The sequence below is a fragment of the Dromaius novaehollandiae genome, chromosome 2 (genome assembly GCF_036370855.1).
Source record: "Dromaius novaehollandiae isolate bDroNov1 chromosome 2, bDroNov1.hap1, whole genome shotgun sequence".
NCBI lineage: Eukaryota > Metazoa > Chordata > Aves > Casuariiformes > Dromaiidae > Dromaius > Dromaius novaehollandiae.
In genome coordinates this window covers 112,710,722-112,730,832 of record NC_088099.1, presented here as the reverse complement: position 1 = coordinate 112,730,832, position 20,111 = coordinate 112,710,722, and the positions used below count along the sequence as shown (strand labels likewise).

General features: G+C 39.1%; 1 protein-coding gene across 3 annotated transcripts; it reads left to right on the top strand.

Moving 5' to 3' along the window:
• The first annotated feature begins 1 nt into the window (after position 1).
• RNMT (RNA guanine-7 methyltransferase) lies at positions 2–18,518 on the top strand. Of its 3 annotated transcripts, none has more exons than XM_026094299.2 (11): positions 2–129; positions 1,820–2,097; positions 4,436–4,568; positions 6,098–6,220; positions 7,380–7,495; positions 9,442–9,623; positions 10,228–10,392; positions 11,564–11,681; positions 13,015–13,116; positions 15,707–15,740; positions 17,656–18,518. In XM_026094299.2, exons 2-11 carry the CDS (start codon positions 1,864–1,866, stop codon positions 17,691–17,693), a joined length of 1,245 nt encoding a protein of 414 aa, XP_025950084.1. In that variant the 5' UTR covers positions 2–129; positions 1,820–1,863; the 3' UTR covers positions 17,694–18,518. The 3 variants fall into 3 exon arrangements, with proteins under 3 accessions (XP_025950084.1, XP_025950085.1, XP_025950086.1); XM_026094300.2 differs by lacking the exon at positions 2–129 and adding an exon at positions 136–268; XM_026094301.2 differs by lacking the exon at positions 2–129 and adding an exon at positions 372–527.
• Positions 18,519–20,111: the final 1,593 nt, after the last annotated feature.

The window sequence follows — 20,111 nt, the reverse complement described above, 5'->3', positions numbered from 1 at the left end:
GCGCAGCACGTCCTAAGCGTGCGCGGCGTCGTATTCTGTCTCCCCTCCCCCGGATGTGACACACCCAGCCCTCCCGCCGCGTTGAGGGAACGCCACTTCCGCAAACAGGATGGCGGAGCGCTGCGCTCGGTGAGTGGTGCGCGCCCTCCCGCACGGCCTGGCGGCGAGGCTGCGGGGCGCGGGGCCGGCCTGACGGCGCGCGGAGCGCGAGGCGGCGCCGCGGGCAAGTCGGCGCGGACCCCAACCCGCCGTCGGGCCCTCGCGCGAGGCGAGTAGCACCGCGGGGCCTCCGCAGCGCGGGCGCCTGAAGTGGGCGGGGCGGCGCGTGGACGAGGGGGCGGGGTCTGAGGGGAGAGGAGGGGGGCGGGGCGGGCGGGGCGCGTGCTGTGCGGAGACCCCGCCGCCAATGTGCGGCGGGAGCGCCGGAATTGGCTGCGTGACGTTGCGGCGGCTCGCGCCTCTGCTGTTGCTGGCGGGGCGAAGCAGGGGGGAAGCGGTTAACGGCCCCGATCGCTCCCTGGGGGAAGGTGTGTGCTTGCTGCGCGTCAGAGGCAGCTCCCTCGCTCTGTACAGCCGCCCCCCGCTAGCGCGGCTAAAAGGCTTCAGGGCCTAGTCCGTTAACGGGGCGGGCGGGCACCTTTGCGGCTGCCATCTCTTCTCTGCCCCATCCGACTTTGCGGGCCGCGAGCGCAGTTTTCCCCCGTTGTTTCTCTTGGTGTTTGGAGCCCTTCAGCTTTCCTTCTGATGGGGCCTGATGCAGGCCTGTGGGCACTTGGTTTTCCTGTTGGCAGTTTTAAAAATTTTGCTTGTTTCTGAATTAAGGCCAGGAAAGCATGTGGTATAATGCAACAACTAAGTGAAGATAAGAAAGCATGTGTTTCTTGGAAAGCATTAGAAATAGATGCAGTGTTACAGTGAGAAAATATTTCTATGAATTGTACTTAGAAGTGGTGCGTTTTGAGGAAAGCCTTTCTGAGGCCTCATTATGACCCACTTAATAGGTCTCTTGTGGCCGTAGTCGGGAGGCATAAGCCTGAAGACAGTGAAGCATGCCTGTCCTTTGTTAGACTGAAATAGGCTACTGTTTTGTAAATGGAATTGCCAAATTATCCCCTCCTATGCCCTGCTGAAAAGTGGGTGCCCTGTTTCCCCATTATGGTGGAAAGAAGGCTGGGATGTACTAGAGCCTACATGAGCATCATACCAGTGGTTTGCTGCCATACAGAATGTATAGATATTCATAAAGTGGAGAAACAGAAGTGCAGTTACAGCTAAAGACTCTTAGTGTTACTGAAGCTTGAGACATGGTGGTTATTCTTGGCAAACTTGAAAATCCAGAATTGATTTGAAAATTTCCTATGAAAAAATCTTGATTTTTTTTTTCTGTTTGTTTGTTTAAGGGCATCCCTTTGAAAACATACCAGGTTAAAAGATGAACTTGAGGTACTTTAGCAGTTTGTGCTTCTAAACAGAAAGTGATTTGTAGGTTACATTTTACTGGGGGGGAAAAAAGGAGGGAAATTGCAAACTCGAAAAGACAAAAAGCTTTGCAGGTGCATAAATAAAGATAGCTATGAGAGACTCAGACATGAAGAACAGAGATATATCTTCACTGGTTTGTTATAATGAGAGTACTTTGAAATTCCATTTATTTTATTTGGCTATCTTTATTAAATTTGAAGTATGTGTGTTATATGTTATCTATTCCAAAGGCCTATCTTATTTTTTCATAATGGTATTATTATGATTGAAAATCATTACATTAACTGAGACTCAGTTAAATTCAACAATAAAAACAGTATTTTTTTTTCTTCTGTAGATTTCTGTTCTGATCAACAAACAAGGAGATAAACGTCTCAAAAAATGGCTGATTTAACCAAGATAGAGGAGCAGGAAGTTGAGAAGAATTTGTCTGAAGAAGCAGAGAGAACATCTCATACTTTAGAGGAAGATTCAGGTGTCAACTTGGAAGGCAATAGCTCAACTTCAGGTACAGGGCACTCCACTGAAAATGAAAAAGAAATTACTAGTGATAATCAGGACAACAGAGGAAAAAAGAGGAAATTAGATCCTGAAGATGAAGCTCCTAGGAAAATAGTGAGTATCATTTGTTTCGAGCTATGTTCAAATTCTTGTTTCAAAGCTTTGGCCCGAGAAAAGGTTGAAAATATTTGCACTGAGCATATGTGAACCACTGTGAACCACCAAATGTCAAAATTAATTCTGTGGATAGCTTCCAAGCAAAATAACAGATGCGGAAGTTATGTTGGACTCAACAAAAGAGAAAAAGGGGTAGTAATTAGAATGTTTAAAAAATCTGATCTCAGGACATGCTAGGGGTGGAAATGAAGTCTAATTCTAAAATTATCATTCTGTCCTCTATGTGGTATCAGTCTGGTAGTGTGGCATGGGATTTACTGGTCTTTGTCCAACTCATGCATCCTGAATTAGTACATCTTGTATTTTGAGTCATCCTGTGTATAGTTGTCTGTGCGTGGAAGATTATTCCATAAGATATTTTGTCCTTAATCTCCTGAATAAGGTGTAATTTAGGAAACTCTAGAAAGTGCATCTTCTGTGGTATAACTTTAGTATGATTTGTTAAGAAGATGAAGGACTGAAGGCTTTGCAGGTACCTGATGTTTCGTTTTGTTTAAGGCTGTGTGAGAACAACTGAAAATACTTGTCCTTCTAACTGGGAGGGTGAAAAAGGGAAATAATGTTTTGTATAAGACTATTCCTTATTATATATGCACTTGTGGACTGGACATTATAACATCAATTTCTAACTTTGACCTTTTGGGATATTTAAGTATAATTTGAAAATATATTTGATCTCAAGCTTTGCTTCTCTTTTCAGAATTTTTCCTGGATGTTAATTTATGGCTACATAATCTGTTGTGGTTGAAGCATTATTAAACCTTGCATCTTTCTAATAAAGAACAGTTTTGGGGTCAGGTTTAGAAGATCAAGAGAAACATTGTTTTTTGTGTAGCTTAAGGGCATAGACAGGTGATTACTTTGGATACAGCTGCCAGCGGTCTAGAAGTCATTGCTAATGGCTCTTTGCAACTGTGCTTGAAGCAGCTGAGGTGTGTTCATGGATTGTGCGAATGTCTCCCACACTTGTCAAAGTCGGCTCTTCCAGCTTAAATCATCTTCATTGGCCATTCAGGGAACTGTCTGTGCTTATACTAAAAGACTAGCAGTAATCAGAATACTCATTACTATCACTCAGCTGTGAGAGCTGTAATAAAGAGATAATGGGAATCATAGCTATTCCAGAGGAGTATGCCTGTGTATGTTCTGAATGTTACCAAAATTATCTGAGACACTGAGGAATGAATGTAGTATACTAAAGTTAGTCAAACCTTCTTTTCCGTTGAGAAACTGCTATTTTAATGATAAGGTGTCTGGATATTGACTTGTCTAGTGGATTATTGTTGGGAATACTGTTTAATTGTGTGAACTGATAGTGTCTGGAGCTTTGTGGGATGTTTGTGAGCTCTGACTCATGAGAATCTTTCATTCATGTTTCTACTGTTATTTCAGATCCTTTAGTGCACCTCACAGAATTTGTGTTGGTCCTCTGTGTTGTGTTACTTTGTAATTTATGCATAATTTACTTTTTTTTTTTCATCCTATGCATAAAACTGACAATTATTTAAAAGGAGAGAAAGTCTTAAGAGGGTGATACCCAGGTACAGAATGCTTCTCTATATCATATGGGGCAGAAATCTGTTGGACTGATTACATATATGGCTAAAATGAAGATGTTTCTACAGCTAGCTGGCTGTTAAGTATTGAATGGTGTATTGTCATTAAGCTATTGCTTACGTTGGTAAGGGGAGAAAGTAAGGTAGTCAGACTCTGGAGTTACAAATGGTCTGTTCAAAGCTTTAATGTTGTGATCTCTCACTTAATGGCTTTGAATACACAAAATCAGCAGGTTGGCATTTTGGATATATTTGCAGTATGTACACTTCTGTTAGATATAAATACTGAATTTCAGATACGGGATTTTTGAGAGAGCTTAAATCTGAAAGAGTTCCTAGAGACGGTACATCTTCTTGAATCCCTGGCTTTTGGAGGAACAAAACTAATTATTGGAGAGTAATAGGAGTATTATTGAAGATCTGAAACTTAAGTATTTCCGTGAATGAATGATGCCAGGCATCATCCTTCAGAAATTACTTGAACCAATGGAAAATGAAATTAAATTTTTAAGGGAGTCATCTCTGCTGTGATTGAACTGCTGAGGTCAGTACCAGGGCAGATATGGGAGATGTTTGTATGCAAATAAAGCTGGTGATCTTCATGTCGTTACTTGTTTATTTTCTTAAATCCTTAAAGTGAACATGTGTCTTTTGATTAAATGAAAAAAAAAATAAAAAGAAATCACTGTTTTATTCTGTTCACTTCCTCATTTCTACAGCGTGAGATAGGCCATGGCCAAGCTGTAGCTGCACATTATAATGAACTTCAAGAAGTTGGATTAGAAAAACGCAGCCAGAGTCGTATATTCTACCTCCGAAACTTTAATAACTGGACAAAGAGTGTCCTAATTGGTAAGGTTCCTTAACTGATTGCATTAGACTTTAGCAAAATGTAGTTAATGTTTGTACAAAATTCTAACTATGTTCTGCACTCTGATGCTGACTCTGACACTTACTTTGTGTGTGTTAATACAGTAAGATCTTCAAGTGGAATAAAATATATGTAGTTTTATTTTGCATCTTTGTGATAGTGTCTTATATTGCTGGAATACCAAATAAATCCTAAAGTTTTAAAGATCAGCTGACCTGAAAACTGGAAGAAGTTCATACTGGAAATTGTTCTTCTTTCTGCCTTTTTCAAAGAAGAAAGGGACAGCTTGCTTTAGATCATAAAGAATTTGTGTGTGTCAGATTGAGCTGTTCTTCTTACTTAAACCCATCTGAAATAATTTCTTAGCATTTTTCCCAAGGCAGTTTGTCTTCAGGACCAGGTTAAGCAGAAAACTTGAACACATTTTGTATGTTACCTGCAGTCTATGGCTTAAAAAGATGAAAAACTAGAGAATACAGTTCTTGAGGAAGAAGATATAGCAGCTTTTTATAAAAGACAATGTCTACCATCCCACAAATCTAATTCCAAAGTGAGGAAACAAAACCGTAAGATATCTCCAAACAAAGAAGAGAGTTATTGGCAGAGCACCATAGACTCATGAAGAGCGAGCTGTGCCAGGAGATGTTGGTACCATTTGTCTTAGCGTGCTGCTTTTTGCTGTGTGGCATCAGAGCAGATAGAGGCAATATTTAGGTTTATATAAAGCCGTTCATGAAGCCTGTGTTGAAGCCTTTTAGTCATAGTGAATTTAAATGATGTAGCATTATAGTGCTTGTATCAAAACATATTTCATGTCTCTTACTGTGAAGAAAAGCTGCTAGCATGCTGATACATTTTGCATAACGTGCCAACATCAGTCAGAGCAGAAATATCTAGAGAGAGTGGAGATAGAAGAGAAAATGAAATTAGTATATGTAGGGTGAAAAGACAGCAAAGAAATATCTAGTTATTGCAAGGCCTAGGAAAGATTGAGTGGAGAACATTCTGCACATCTGTAATGTGGCAGCAAGAAAAAGTTGCATCTGATACGTTGTTTTGCTCACGTTTCCTTGGTGTTTTCTCTTCTGCAGAATGATTTCTTATACTTTTAGGTGAAACCTGCCTTTAGTACAAGGATAGTGAAAGAGAGCCCTACTCTCTACTCACACATATGTTCCTGTTAAGCAACTGTATAAAGTTTTGCCTTTTTCTGGCAGGGAAACAGTTCAGAGCTCAAGTCACGTTACATGCAAAGCACATTAGTATGGAAAGTGTTCATTATCTTTTCTGTAGTTTTAGGAATTTGTAGTTGTTGTTTTCATTAGTAATTTGTAGAAAGAGAGATTTAAGTCTGTAATATCAAGAAGGCCTATAGGCAGATTAGGTTCTGAGGTATTTTAAAATTCTTGAACCCTTTAGGGTTCTCTACACAGGACCATTTAGGGATCTCTCTACAATAAAAGTGAATTACAGAGGCCTGCGTATGCATTCTCTCTTTTTATTTCCGTAGGTGAATTTATAGACCGGGTACGACGGAAGAAGAATGATATAACTGTTTTGGATCTAGGATGTGGCAAAGGTGGAGACTTACTTAAATGGAAAAAAGGCAGAATTAAAAAACTTGTCTGTATAGGTAAGAAGACACAGTAACTTTCCAGGAAAAGTACACCAGTGTTTTATGAAAAAAACAAGCACATCTCAGGTCTTTTATTCCTTCCTTTGTTAATAAGCCCAAAAATGCAGTGACATACCTCTTGTCGCAAAGGTTTTTTTTTGTTACTGTTTTTTTGGAGGGGGACAGTTAGTCTTTTAACCTGAAAACATCAACTTTATTGCCAACATAAATATAAGATGAACCATTGATTTTTTTTTTCCTGTGTAATCAGCATTCAGTTCAACTCAAATAAAAGTTAGTATAAGTAAAAAAACACAATTGCCAGCGATTGTCTTTTTGTATTTTGCCATATCATTTCTCCCATGTCTAAGCTTTTGCAATGTTTTTACCATTCTAAAAATAAACATGGAAGAGTTATGTTAAAAAAAAAAAAATGCTGCGTTATGAAAAAAACCAGTGGTCTTGGATACTACCATCAACTAAAAATTTTCAGAATCAGAAAGGGGAAGAGCTGAAAGCAGATGAAATAATCTTTTGCCTAAATGAATTGTGTAGATGTTGGGAAGGAGACACCATCTTCCCCTCCCTAGGCAAAAAAGCTCTGTAAGGGTGGTCTGGGGAAGCAACAGTTATTTTGTAAATTAGTTGCTCACTGTTAGTTTTAAAATTATCTGAACTGTCAATATTCAGTGAAATGAACACCTGAGATAGGAACAGTCTTAAAAAGGAAAAAAAAAAATTCCATGAATATATCAGCATATATCACAAATGATTGCATTTCAACATCTTTTACATTTGTAAGAGTATGAAGAGCTTTCAGTACTGTTTTGAGAAACTGGGAACTGAACTGTTCTAGCTAATTCATATTAGATAATGCTAACTGCACTTAATCACCTAATATCTATCACTTCAGATTTTGGGAGCTTTCTTTGCACCTTTAAGGATGGGAGCTTTTTAAAATCTTTCAGCTATAACTTTTGTCTGAAATAAAGACAGAAAACTACATAAAGAGTTACAGTCCCAAACTAAATTCATTTCCTGCAAGTTGTAAATAAAACTTCATGTCCGAGTGTAACTGAAGATAACTTTTATCCATGCGTGTCTGCTGTGTTCAATAATCTTTCCAGTTTTCTTGTTTGAGCAGAAGCTTTCATATTTATTTATTTGTTTTTAATAGATATTGCTGACATTTCTGTGCAGCAGTGCAAGCAACGGTATGAGGACATGACAGCACGATGTCGCTATAATGAACGGATTTTTGATGCAGAATTTATACAAGCGGATAGTACCAAGGTACAGTTGTCATGTTTTATAATACTTTGGATATTTGACATTCTTATTTTAAGCAGGTATAAGAAGTGATTGTAATGCTGTGATGTTTTGGGTATGTTGTACAGTTTTAAGCTCAGATTGTTGTACTAACAGGAGAATCAACCATATTTTATAGTTCGATAAAGTGTAGTTAAATGTGTCTGCTTATTGTATTTCAGTGTAACAGTTTTGCAGCTGGAATGTGTACTTCAGTTAACAAATCTGGTGCTTTCAATTTCTTTCACCTGACAAAGGAAAGGGAAGTAATACTTATTTCCAGAGCTCTGGCATATACCATGAGATGTTGACAACTGGTCAATGTGTTTTTATGCTGGAGTGAATAAAGGACATTTTGTGATTTGACTTGTACATTTTGCTTATCCCTGTAATTTTTCTAGTAGCCTTTTAACTCCTATAATACATATCCTTAACACTTGTGTGGTAGAGCAGATTTCTTAGACTGTATGAACCAGGTATGGAACACATTGCTGAGGCTTGGGAGACTGTCTTCTACCTGGCACTGCCATTGCTTCCTGGAAATGAAGTCTGAGCATGCCCTGCTGTCACAGGCTGAGGGACAGAGGTTGGCTGGTGCCAGTGTGTCAATGGAAAGGCTGAACCTGTTCTTCCCAGCCCTACAGAAGGGGTCTGTGGCTTGAATTCTTGGTTGCCTCCCCTTCTGAGGAATCCAGTCAGTTGCAGGCTTCCATATGATCTCTCCTTTGACTGAAAATTGCAGTCAGGGAAAGGGGAGAAAGCCTTGGACAGGAAAAAAAGGGATATTTTAATATTGCTCGTGCAGCTCGGTCTTATATTCAAGTATATTGTCTGTTGTGCACTCTGTTCTGTCTGTTCGTACACACACAGGTTCATCTTCCTGGCTGTATCTCTATCCTCTATTTTATATATACGCCATGCAAAATTTCCCTCTCACAGTTTGCATAATTTCTCCCTTCCATATACCAGTTCCCTGCATCTCTCTTTATAAATCAGTAGAGGAGGAGTAAACAAGCAGATAAAATTGCTATGGGTATGCGAAGTGTCTGTTTTTGAGTTGCTGCATACATAATGGTGAATGCAGCGTGAACTGGTTGAGGCTGGGAGTAAATAGATGGATGGGAAGTCTGGGAGAGAAGAGAAATTTAAGTAGGACAGTTAGGTATGAAACATAAATACTGAATGTATATCAAGGACTTTTGGGAAAATTTGTGTACTCCTTTGTTTATGGTGCCTACAAAGCATTGTATAAAAGAAAGTGTGATCAAAAAGGTTGGAGAACTGCTGGAATACAAGGTCAAAGTGTGGCAAGCTTTAACCTGACAAATTCCAACACTTTGTTCTTCACCTTTACTGGTTACTTAGATTAAGAAAGGGGGTACATGTGTATGTGAAAATAAAAACAAATATGACTTGGAGGCCAGGCCAGCTGCTATATTTAAAACACCCCCTCCCCCCCCACTTGTACATTTCATGGGTACTTTCTGAGCAAGAGAAATGTCACTTCTGATTACAAAGACTTGGTAGACAGAAATTTCCTTTTATTATGATATTTGCTTCCAGCTAAATGGTCGTTATATGTGATTATAAACCCTCAACAGCAGAATACAGTATCTTTGGAGATTATTAAGTAGCCATTAGTTTTGGTTTTGACCTTTCAGGTGTGGAGATGCAGTTACTTGACCACTTTAAAAGAATGTTGAGGAAATGGTAACTTTGAAATGAATATGTGTATTGTTGTTGCTCCCGAATGTTGTGCATGGTTTTCTGTGTGGCACTGGGTTTCTTTGTCTCATCTCTGATCATATCCTTGTTGAAGGGGTGAAAGTGTGGGGGCCGAAAGGAAAAACTGCAAAGAATTAACTGAATCATGCTTGTTTCTTTAGCTTCTAGCACTTTTTTTTTTTTTTTTTTTTTAAAATCCATTTCAGGATCTCCTGTCTTCCAAATACAATGATCCACATATGCGCTTTGACATTTGCAGCTGTCAATTTGTTTACCATTATTCTTTTGAGACATATGAGCAGGCTGACATGATGCTTAAAAATGCTTGTGGGAACCTGTCTCCTGGGGGGTATTTTATTGGCACAACTCCAAATAGCTTTGAGCTCGTGTAAGTACTTTCATTTTCTATTAGTCTTTCAAAAGTGTGTGAAGCATTATTAACTGATAGTCATTCTTACAGTACTCTGATATGTTTGTGCAAAATAAGCCCAAGTTTTTTTGCAGTGGTTTTGGCTTCTAGTAAGGAAATCTCACTCATGAACTTGGATCAAATAGGTGAAGCTGTACTAACCCTTGTCTTTTGCAGCCAGGGCTCTTCCGGGGTGAGTCTAGATCCTCAATTATAGACTTGTATTGACTTTATATAGTAACAAAACAGCCACAAACTGGAAAATAACGGTTAGGGTTTTGCTCTTCCATATAAACTCCTTGAGCTGAAGGTTAATTTCTAGGTCTATTTAATCCTTGGTACATTGTGTAGGAATGATGAACTGTTAAAACCTAGTATGCCTCCTTGCTTTATTTCATTGTTTTCATGTCTTCATGTCTTTCATGTCTTACTTAATAAGAGGGATGGGAAAGTACAGAGATCACTGAACTCTGTCCTGTATAGCACTATGAAAAATACTTTCAGGTCTTTTATGGGTTATTTCTCTCTGTAAGATTTAAAATCTGGTCAGTCAGTTACTATTTGTTTATGTCTCATTTTATAGAAAACGACTTGAAGCTTCAGAAACAAATTCATTTGGGAATGATGTTTACAATGTAAAATTTGAAAAGAAGGGAGAATATCCCTTGTTTGGCTGCAAGTATGACTTCCACTTAGAAGAAGTGGTTGATGTTCCTGAGTTCTTGGTTTATTTTCCATTGCTGGAAGAGTAAGTTAGTTTTAATTCATTGTATAATGAAAACAGTGAAATGTGAATAAGCAGTTGTTTAGCTTGTGTATCACTGCGCAATACTGTCAGAAAATAAAAATGTTTTGGCTTTCTTAATATATTTTTCTCTCCTTCCTCATTTTTTGTTGTTGCTCTAATTTCCTCACACTTCTATCCAACAGTTTGTGTAATCTGGCTTCTGACCATTGCAATCAATTGAAGGTGCTCTGGTCAGAAGCTGTGAAGGCTTACACTACCTTTCATATAGGAATTTCAGTACCTGTTGTACTTGATATGCAGCCAGCCTTTAATACAGTCATCTTTCTCTTCCTTTAATCTTAACTTTTTTGGTTTCATTCTACCTCTCTTTAGTCCTTTAGGAAGTCCTCTTGTGTATCCTCTTCCTCATGGTACCTCTTTCTTGTCTTCTCCAAGTTTTTTTGGATATTTAGGAAGGATTTTTCCTACAATTTTTATTTTCCTTCCTCTGCATTTACTTCGGCTGTGAGCATGCATTTTGCTATTACCTCTGCATGAACTCAGATTTGGCCTTCCCAGCCTGCCTCCTTCTGAGGTATAGTCAGGTGTTTCCATGTTGTATTCCTCCCCCCTCACTGTCCAAGCTCAGTATGGATGTAATACCAACACTGAGCTTTCTCTTCAAACCTGTACCGTTTCACCCACTTTATTTCTTGATCACTACGAAGAATATCAGTATCTGTCACTGTGGCTTGTAACTTCAGTGTTGCTTGACCACACTGCCTTTACGTGTAATTTAGATATAAGGCACTAAATCTAGTAGAAGGTGGATCTCTTAACATTTCTGTAGTAGCTGATGTGGCAGGATGATGATACTGCAGGGGCAATAACTTTGTTTATATGGAAACTCAGATGGAACTTATGAGCTTGTATGCGTTGTGAGAAGAGATGTTTTTCTGCTGAAATGTTTGAACTGAGTTCTTTGAAGATATTTGTTGACATAACTCTAAAAAGTACAATTTACAGTAGTACTGCAGGCTCTTTTCATCCAAGTTCCTTTACTAAACAAATTCTAGAGAGATTGTAATCCTAGTGAATACCATAAGATGTCACTGTGGCTTAAAGCTGGTCCTTTGTAAATAAAACTGTAGTAATTTTATGGATTCCCTAATTAAGCGTATTATTTTGTCAGAATGGCGAAGAAGCATGGTATGAAATTAGTCTACAAAATGACATTTCGGGAATTCTATGAAGAAAAGATCAAGAATGAGGAGCATAAAATGTTGTTAAGGAGAATGCAGGCCTTGGAGGTAAATACAGGGTTAATTTGTTTCATTTAAATAGTGGTTTACGTCTTGCTGATTATTTGTGCAACAATTGAAATTCTCATTGTGAACATTCTGCAGTTAATTAAAGACTACCAGTAGAAGAACTATGGCTGAAAGCACGGTTCCGTTTTGTAGGTAAAATTTCAGTTGTAAGGGAAATTTTCATTTTTATTAAATAGTAGGTAGAAGAAGGCATTTTTCGCTTTTACTTGGCCAGGCATGTTTGCTTCTATTTTTCATATGGCAACCCAAGAATCATGCCTGATGTTACACAGTGATAACTGTAATCCATTCCTTCCTCATCAGAGGGAGACTGACAACTGGATCTTTGTGCAAGAAATATTGATTGGAAAGACAGAAACTAATTCAGTAGGAATAAAAAATAGGCTGGTTTCATATAAGAAAATGGCACTTAATTGCAACTGAGCTTATGTTTTTGTCCAGTGCCTCAAGCTCTTATACTGGATGACTTTGGCAGGTTTAGAGAAGCTTTCCAAAAACATTTCTGAGACTTTTTTTTTTTTTTTAACTCGCACTTCTCTCTGCTTCCCTCCTCCCTCAAACGATAGGAGTTTTTGGCATAAAACTATTCAGTTCGGTACCTGTTGTCATATTAAACATTTGTTGTGTGGGCTGCAGGTGGACTTGACTGCCCTTTCTGACTCTGAAAGGGAAGGTGCTCTATATGGGCTTATATTGCCAGTAGCACAGTGACACAGCCTCTTGCCTACCAGCTTGTTAGAAAAGTGAGAATTGTCTTAAATTAGTGGCCACTTACTATCCAGGACTGCATTGGTGAGTAGAGACTATTTTGTGCTAACTGGGATCTTGTATATAGTCTTGAAAAGAATCAGATGTATACTTCTGTTTACAGCTCCAGTGTCTCATTTAGCCATTTTAAGCATTCTGCTTGAAATCTCACAGTTGTCTAAGGCTCAGTTCTCTGTACTTCTCCTTAAGAGATGTCATTTTGTTCAGCTGCTGTTCTGGAAGAGTTACGTGAAGATAATATTCATTATAAGCTCCACATGGAGAAGAATTTTTCTAGCTTATTTTAACTATCCTGTTTCAGAGGCATAATTAGAACTTAATTGATAAATCCCAAGTGTCACTTTTTCTGGGAAGTAGATAATATCACACCCAATCGTACAGGTTCTTTAAAGGAGACATATACATTTAACATCCTCCTTATAAGGTCTGACCTCCATTTTGGGCCATGTTGTGATAAACCTTTGATTGATGTGGTCAGTGTATCTTACTACCTAATCAGCATTTTTTCTTTTTCTTTTTCTTTTTTCCCCCCTATGTTCTTCAGCCATATTCAGCCTTTGGTGATTCCAGGCTTGTTTCTGATAAACCTGATGATTATGAGCATGCAGAAGAGTTTATCAAAGATGGCAAGGCAAAGTTACCATTGGTAAGTTCCTTCTTACTTCATGCAAATAAAGTGTGTTTAAAGTTTAGGTCCTAATCTTGCAGACCTTTGGTATCTTCTTATTTTGACTACAAAAAGAAATTGGTGTGATTGTCTCTGTGCATGTGAAAAATTACACAACTGCAAGGCTAAAGAGTTTGTCTAATCTGTACCCCTTTCTCAAAGAATTACATTCACTAAGTTGTTAGCTGTTAAGAGACTTGTAACAATGCAAAGAGACTTGTAACAATGCGAAAGGATGTTTTGCCATCTTTCTTGGCAACTGCTCCAACACTCCTCAATTTGAAATACTTTCTTTGGTTTCTGAATCTTAACACTACATATTTAAAGCTTTTTTTTTCCCTCCTTCTTTTAATCCTCTGACATAGGTCAGTTGAAAATTTTCTTCAAAATGTTGTATGTATTTGAAATCTGGAAATGTTTTTGTGCTTTTCTCCTATTTAGCCAACTATTTCTCTGTTTGAATGTCTACGCTTGGTTTATGATTATAGAAATAAAAGAATTATGATAGTATGAACTACCTTTAATGGAGGTCGTACTAGATTTTAGATCATTTGTCTGATGTAATAAGATCTTTTTTTTTTCCCCCTAATTCTAGTCCTGCCTTCAAGAGTACTCACTACCTTTCTGAGCTTGTCTTTCTCAGATGTTTTTATAAAGCATTTTTTTCTTCCATTGTCCTTAGGAGTACATGACAATCTTGGAGTCCATTGGCCCTATTTTTAACACTTGGACCCTATTTTTAACATCCTCACAGTTAAACATTGAACAAGCTGCTCTTTGATTATGACTTTTCAGCCAGCTCTGTGTCCTCCTTATGTGGTCTGCTTGGGAAGACTGTCAGTTTCTGAGAATTTTGTAAGACTAGGGTAGAAGTGTTGAAGGTGAGGTTGAGCGTGCTAGCACTTTGTGCTCATCCTTGGGTGAGGGGACCCAAAACTCCCCAAACCCAGAAAATCTCATGTGTGTGACTGCTCTGTGAATTTCAGGTTTTTTAAGTGGCTGTAGTGGTCCAGCTCTGGCAGCTGGGCCTTTCCCAGCCCTTCACTCTCTTGTATTGGTCTCAGAATTGGTTGAGTGCAGGATGGACAGGCACCCGCACAGCTGCTGTTCCTGGGAAGGGAGCAGAAGGGGCAGTGTCTGTTCCCCCCAGGAGGTGCACCCATTTATTTGCCTGTTGCCTCTCTATCTGTAGCCAGACTAGCTATGTACGCAAGGTACATATTGTTGTGTTTGCCAGATGGAAACCTTACAGAGGCTTAGTTCAGCCTGTTCATTCTTGATAAGCAATGTTGGCTCTTTTTGTCTGAACTTTAGGTCTTCATGTGTTGAGGTTCTTTGACGAGAAAGAACCCAAATTGGAGCCTTACAGTTTTAGTAAAGTCATAAGCAGTTACTCCAAGATAGCATCCTACTTCATTGTGATGGATATAGCATGAGGCAAATCAGCTCAAAATTTTTCACTTGGATTGGTTTTTTTCTTTCTTCTTTTAACCATTGATTATTTACTGTTCATGTTCTGAATTCCTGAAGATAGGTGCCTTTTACTGTATATATAAAAATCCTACATCAAAAGAGAAAAGAAATACACTCTCTGTATTTGAAACCTGGTAGTTCTAAGAAGCAAATTGCTGCTTTTAAGAAATGTGCTTAAGAACATGAGAATGGCTGAGTTGGACCAAAGACTTCTTTTGCCTGATTTTTGTTCTTTGACAGTTGGTGAGTAGATGTTGCCTAGGAAGAAGTGTAAGACAGTGGTATGTCCCCTGGCAGAGAAGAAACCTGCTTGAACAGGCCTTTTTTTGCTAATTTTTTAAGAGATAAATTATATGGTCAGGATTGTCCAGTGGATAGTTTATGAGCTAAATCATGCCCCCAGCAGGGGCACAGGGGAAACGGGGTGAAGTGGCCAGAGCAGAAAATCAGCTCTTTGTTTGTTACCTCCTGTTTCTTTACTGGTAGGGTAAATGGCAGTAGCTTTTTATCTTGAGTGCTTCCCTTGCTGCCCTGCTTGTGTCTGAAAGGCTGGGCTAGGAGTACGTTTCTTGGGGCTGCAAGGCAGATTGTTGTTCACAATGTCTGAGCTGGGGTGGGAGATGGTCTCCTACAAATAGGAGCTTTTGTGGGCTGCAGGGAGATGTTAGGTCAAGGCAGGCAGTACTTCTGGGGAAGGTGGGTAGCCCTGTGGCATATGGTCTCTTCCTGATGTCTGCACGAGTGTTAGGAAGGAGAGCTGGAGAGTGGCTTGAGTCAGTAGGAGTCACACTGACATGCTGCAATGGATGCAAAGTGCCTCTGAGTTGCAGTTTCACAAGACTGTTGGCTTATTTTGCTATACTTATGTAATGCAGGTATTTTCCATGATCTACGGTATCCCAATCCCCTATCATCCTAGATATTGGGATTGCAAGCGTATGTGGTCTACAGTAATGCTAATCTAGTCCCTAAATAGGCAGCTAGTGTGAGTGGTTAGAAACTGGTCTGCGAAAGATTGATTTATCCCTGAGTTAAATCTGTGTGTTATTTTTTTCCTTATACTCTTGTTTAAACTGCCTGTTGTGTCCTCTTCTAGGGAACCTTGAGTAAATCTGAATGGGAAGCAACAAGTAAGTATTGTTTTGAAAACTCAGTGTTGACTGAATGACTGGGATGAAAACTATGTAAAATACATAGGCTGTTAATTCTAAAAAATATAGGCTGCAAATTCTAAATAAAATGAGATATTTTGTGTGTTACTTAAATGCCCAAATATGGATTATTTAGTGCGCATGTTTCAAGAAATTGGGGGAAATGCATAAAAGAGACTGAAACTGCTATACTTAAGTAGCTTCTGGCATGCAAACTTTTTGAGTATAAATGTAGTTTTGGGAAGCATTACTTAGAATGTAGGAGAAGGAGATGCCACAGTTAAAGGATTATTTTGCCAGAATTAAAAGGTTTAATACAATACTTCTGTGCTTTTGTTTGGTAAACTTGGGTATTATGCCATTACTACTCAACTAGAAAGCAAACTTCCTGTGGGATGTATGTTCTTCAAAAACATAAGTCTGTATTGGGGAGACAGGAACTGAAGCTTTACTCATTGCCTGTGGTGATTAATACACTTCAGAAAGAAGCAATTAAAGCATAGCTAGTGAGAAGGTATTTAGTGTTTATTTTTATTTTTTATTTTTATTAAAAGTCTGCCTCAGACACTGAAAAGGACTTGATATTGTTAAATACATTTTGAATGCTGTAAGCAAATGTGTTATGGAAAACTTTTGACATTGGGTTTTTCAACTGTAAATTTAATGAAACACAGCTATAAGAGGCTGCGAAGACTAAGGGTAAAAGCTTTCTCCCAGAGAGATGGTTACTGACTTCTGTTGTAACTGTAGCCAACCAAGATTTGCATTTTTACAGATAGTTAAGTGTGTGTTTTTTTGTTTTTTTGTTTTTTTTTTCCTGGTATAGAAAATTATTAGCTAATTTTTAAAAGGTGTGAATCATAAAGGTAGACATTAGTTCCAGCAATGTAAAAGTGTTACCTAAATCATGAATCTAGTTGGAAGGGGCTTTTTATACCTTGGAAATACAGCAATCATTTATCTTTTAAAAGTGGTCTCTTTCTAGAGAGCTCTGGAGTACAGTACTTCTGATGGTTAGGATGTAAAGGATGACTTTTCTTTACTGCTGGAGAATGTACATCAGGCTTGTCTAGATGTGTTTTCCGTGTAGCTATGGCACCTTATCCATTAAAACAAAGATCGGGTTCAACTGGAAACCTGTCAAACTGGCCTCATGGTCTCTTAACAAACTAGCTAAACTTAACTGGTATGAAACATAGGAGCCTCTGACATGGCTGGCACTGTTTATATGCCAAGTAAGTATCTCCCAAGGGTGCTGGTGTAGACTGAATATACAGTTCTGGAATGATGTACATTTTAGACTTGAAAAGATGCAATCTAGTGTTTATAAACATTTCTTCTTTGTCCCTGATACTTTAAAAGAGCAAAATTTCTTACCATGAGTTTGTTCACTTTTTAATTAAAAATGTTGATCATTCCAAACTTAATTATCCTTTAATGCATGTATAAAGGAGTCTTCAACTTAAAATTGTATATGACCTTTTATGCACCAGTGAATGTTAATTATGTGTAGAATGGCATAGTTATGCTTGCATGCTAATTTGTGAATTGCATTCACATTTCAGTAGTGTCATTAACCAAAGTTAGTGTTACATTAACCATATTAATAATATTAAAAATATTTTGTTTTTATGCATGGCTAGCTCCATCTTGAAAATATGCCTATAAACTGAATTGGAAATGTTTGAACTGAGTCATGTTAGAATTCTCTTTTATGAGTTTGAATGCTAGAATTACCATAGAAAAATTACCATAGAAAAACCATAGAAATTTTTATTATTTCAGTAATCTGTTAATAGATTGTTTGGCTAAAATATCAACCTGTTTTCAAAATGAAAACTCACATGAGTGGCAGAGGAAACTGAAAGTTTAAAAACTCCATTTTCCTTCTTAGGTATTTACTTGGTGTTTGCCTTCGAGAAGCAACTGTGAAACTTCATATACTGGATGCAGCAAGAAGAGATCATATCCATGTGCAAGTTGGAATGGTCTAAAATCCATTGTGGCAACTATTTTTTTATTTTTATTTTTTAATTATCAGAAGCGTGCAGGGCACTACCAAAAAACGAGAGCAAGCTCATGATTCTGAGTTACATTTGCCTGTCTGTGACAGATGGACTTGTGTGTGTATATATAAGAAAGATTCAGAACCAGTCTTTTTAAACATTTGTAAGTAGTCTGCATGCCCTGAAGACTCATGTTTGAACTTGACACAGCTGTATGTTCCAAACAAATGTTTTGTTAGTACAAGTATGTTTGTGATTACAAGCCTGATCCTGCACTTCCTGAAGTTGGTGGAAAATGACTGTTGATTTTGGTGATGCAGAATGAGGGCCTAAATGTCGTGCTGCAAAGCTCAATTAATTCGTATTGAGATATATTCAGACATATAGGGTATGTCTACATTGCATGCAGGGCTAAGTGGCAAATAATACCTGAGTCAATTTGAGTACCTCTGTGCTGTGCTCTGGCCTGCAGTGTAAATCTGCCTTAGTGTGGTGTTCAAGGTGTAGTTTACATGGTAAAGTTCCATGCTGTTCTTGTTTTTTGTGCTTGCTGATATGTAGTGTCACTTCATGGTGCTTTCAAGATTAAATTGGTTTGTTCTGTACCAAACTGCTCTGAAAGAACTGAATTTCTAAAGGTTTAAATCTCCAAGTCATTCTTCTAAGTATGACTGTGCAGTAGTCAGTAACAACCGCTGAACCTAGGTTACTGAATATTTTCTGTTACATTAAAGACTCTGGCGACTCTGTAGTTTTAATGTTTCCATTGTTTGTCGTTTACCTTTGAAACTTCCTAGATGGCACTTTTTCCAATAGAGACATGTTTCTCACTTGTTTTACAAAATTTCAAATGGGCTTCTCAGCAAGATGAGCTGTTGGTGGTGGTGGGGTCCTCAATGCAGTCCTTAAGGCATTAGGAACATACTCAAGTAATGGATCATGAACTAAAAGGGCAACCTGTATTACATTTGAGGATATCGGTAATTCACTCTGGGAGGGAGCGTTGTGCATGGGCATGCATGCACACAGCTCTGTACACGTGGATAATGACCCCCAAATTGCAGCCAACAGAATTTGTTCTGGAGCATAATCTAGTCCTATCAGTAAGTAAAATTGCAGTCACAGTCCTACTGCTCAAGTGTCTGTAGAGAACCGGTACTAAATGTGGTTTTGTCTCGACATTGCTGCTGCTGCTGCAGAGCCGCCGCTGCCAAGGCGCATTGGGCAATGCCGCGCTGGCGCCCCCGGGAGCCGTCTGCGAGGTAAACAACCTCGTGCACCTGCACGGGGTAAAAAGGGCACGGAATAACACGTCTGGCATGAACTGCAGGTACTCATTTGCCATCTGCGCATGAGCAGGAGACCCCCAGATGCCCCCAGCCCGTTTCTGGAAGGTTCCGAGAGGGCGGACTGCGCACGACAGCTAATCTGCATGGGAAGTGAGGAAGCACCTCCCTGAGGCGGGGCAAGAACCTATAAAAACTGCAGACTGGGTGAATAGGGGGGGCTTGCTTGCGACGACTGAAGAACTGGAGCGGAGTCAGCGGAACATCATCGGCTCAGAGTGGCGGGTGAAGAAGACCCACCTACCAACAGATGGGAGCCCCCCCGCCCCCATCCACCGAGACTCCCAAAGGAAGAGGACCAACGGGACGCTGCTGGATCCACGGGTGGTGATATCTTTCTCTCTGTCTGTCTGTCTGTCTGTCTCTCTCTCTCTCTCTCTCAATCTGTTTGAAACGTGTGACATGGGACTTGTCTAGCAAGTGGATCCTATTTGACCACATGCCTTCTCTTTGTGTTAATGAATCTTAAAACTGGTTGGCTGGTGTCGTTTCACCTTAATTCAGTCCAGGGGCATCACGAACTTTGTCGTTGGTCCCAAGGGGAGGGAGGTCGTCCTGAACGACTTCTTTCGGGCGGCGACAGTGTCTTAGAGCTGATGCAGGGATTTCCAATGTTTGTTCTGCTTTCAGCATGCCTGTAGCAGCCCAATAGTGGGTGGGAATGGGTACTTTCTTCAGTTCCCCTTTCTATCTAACTTGCTAAAAGTAGCTTTTTCCTGCTATTGGCTAGTGTAGTTTACATACAGATGAAATGATAAAATGTTGATGGTATGTGAATATTTTGCAGAATTGTAATAAAGCAAGGAACATACATTTCTGCTAGAATTAAGCATTCAAATTATTTGAGTTTGTAGTTGAATAAGCTTCCCTCTCTGATCAGATCATATTTTTTCTTCCACAGTTCTTACACTTTTTATCCTATAAAAGGTCATCTGTAGACTTCACCAGGGCAGTGTTGCTACTGAAATTAAATAAACAAGACTCTTCCTTGGCTGCTA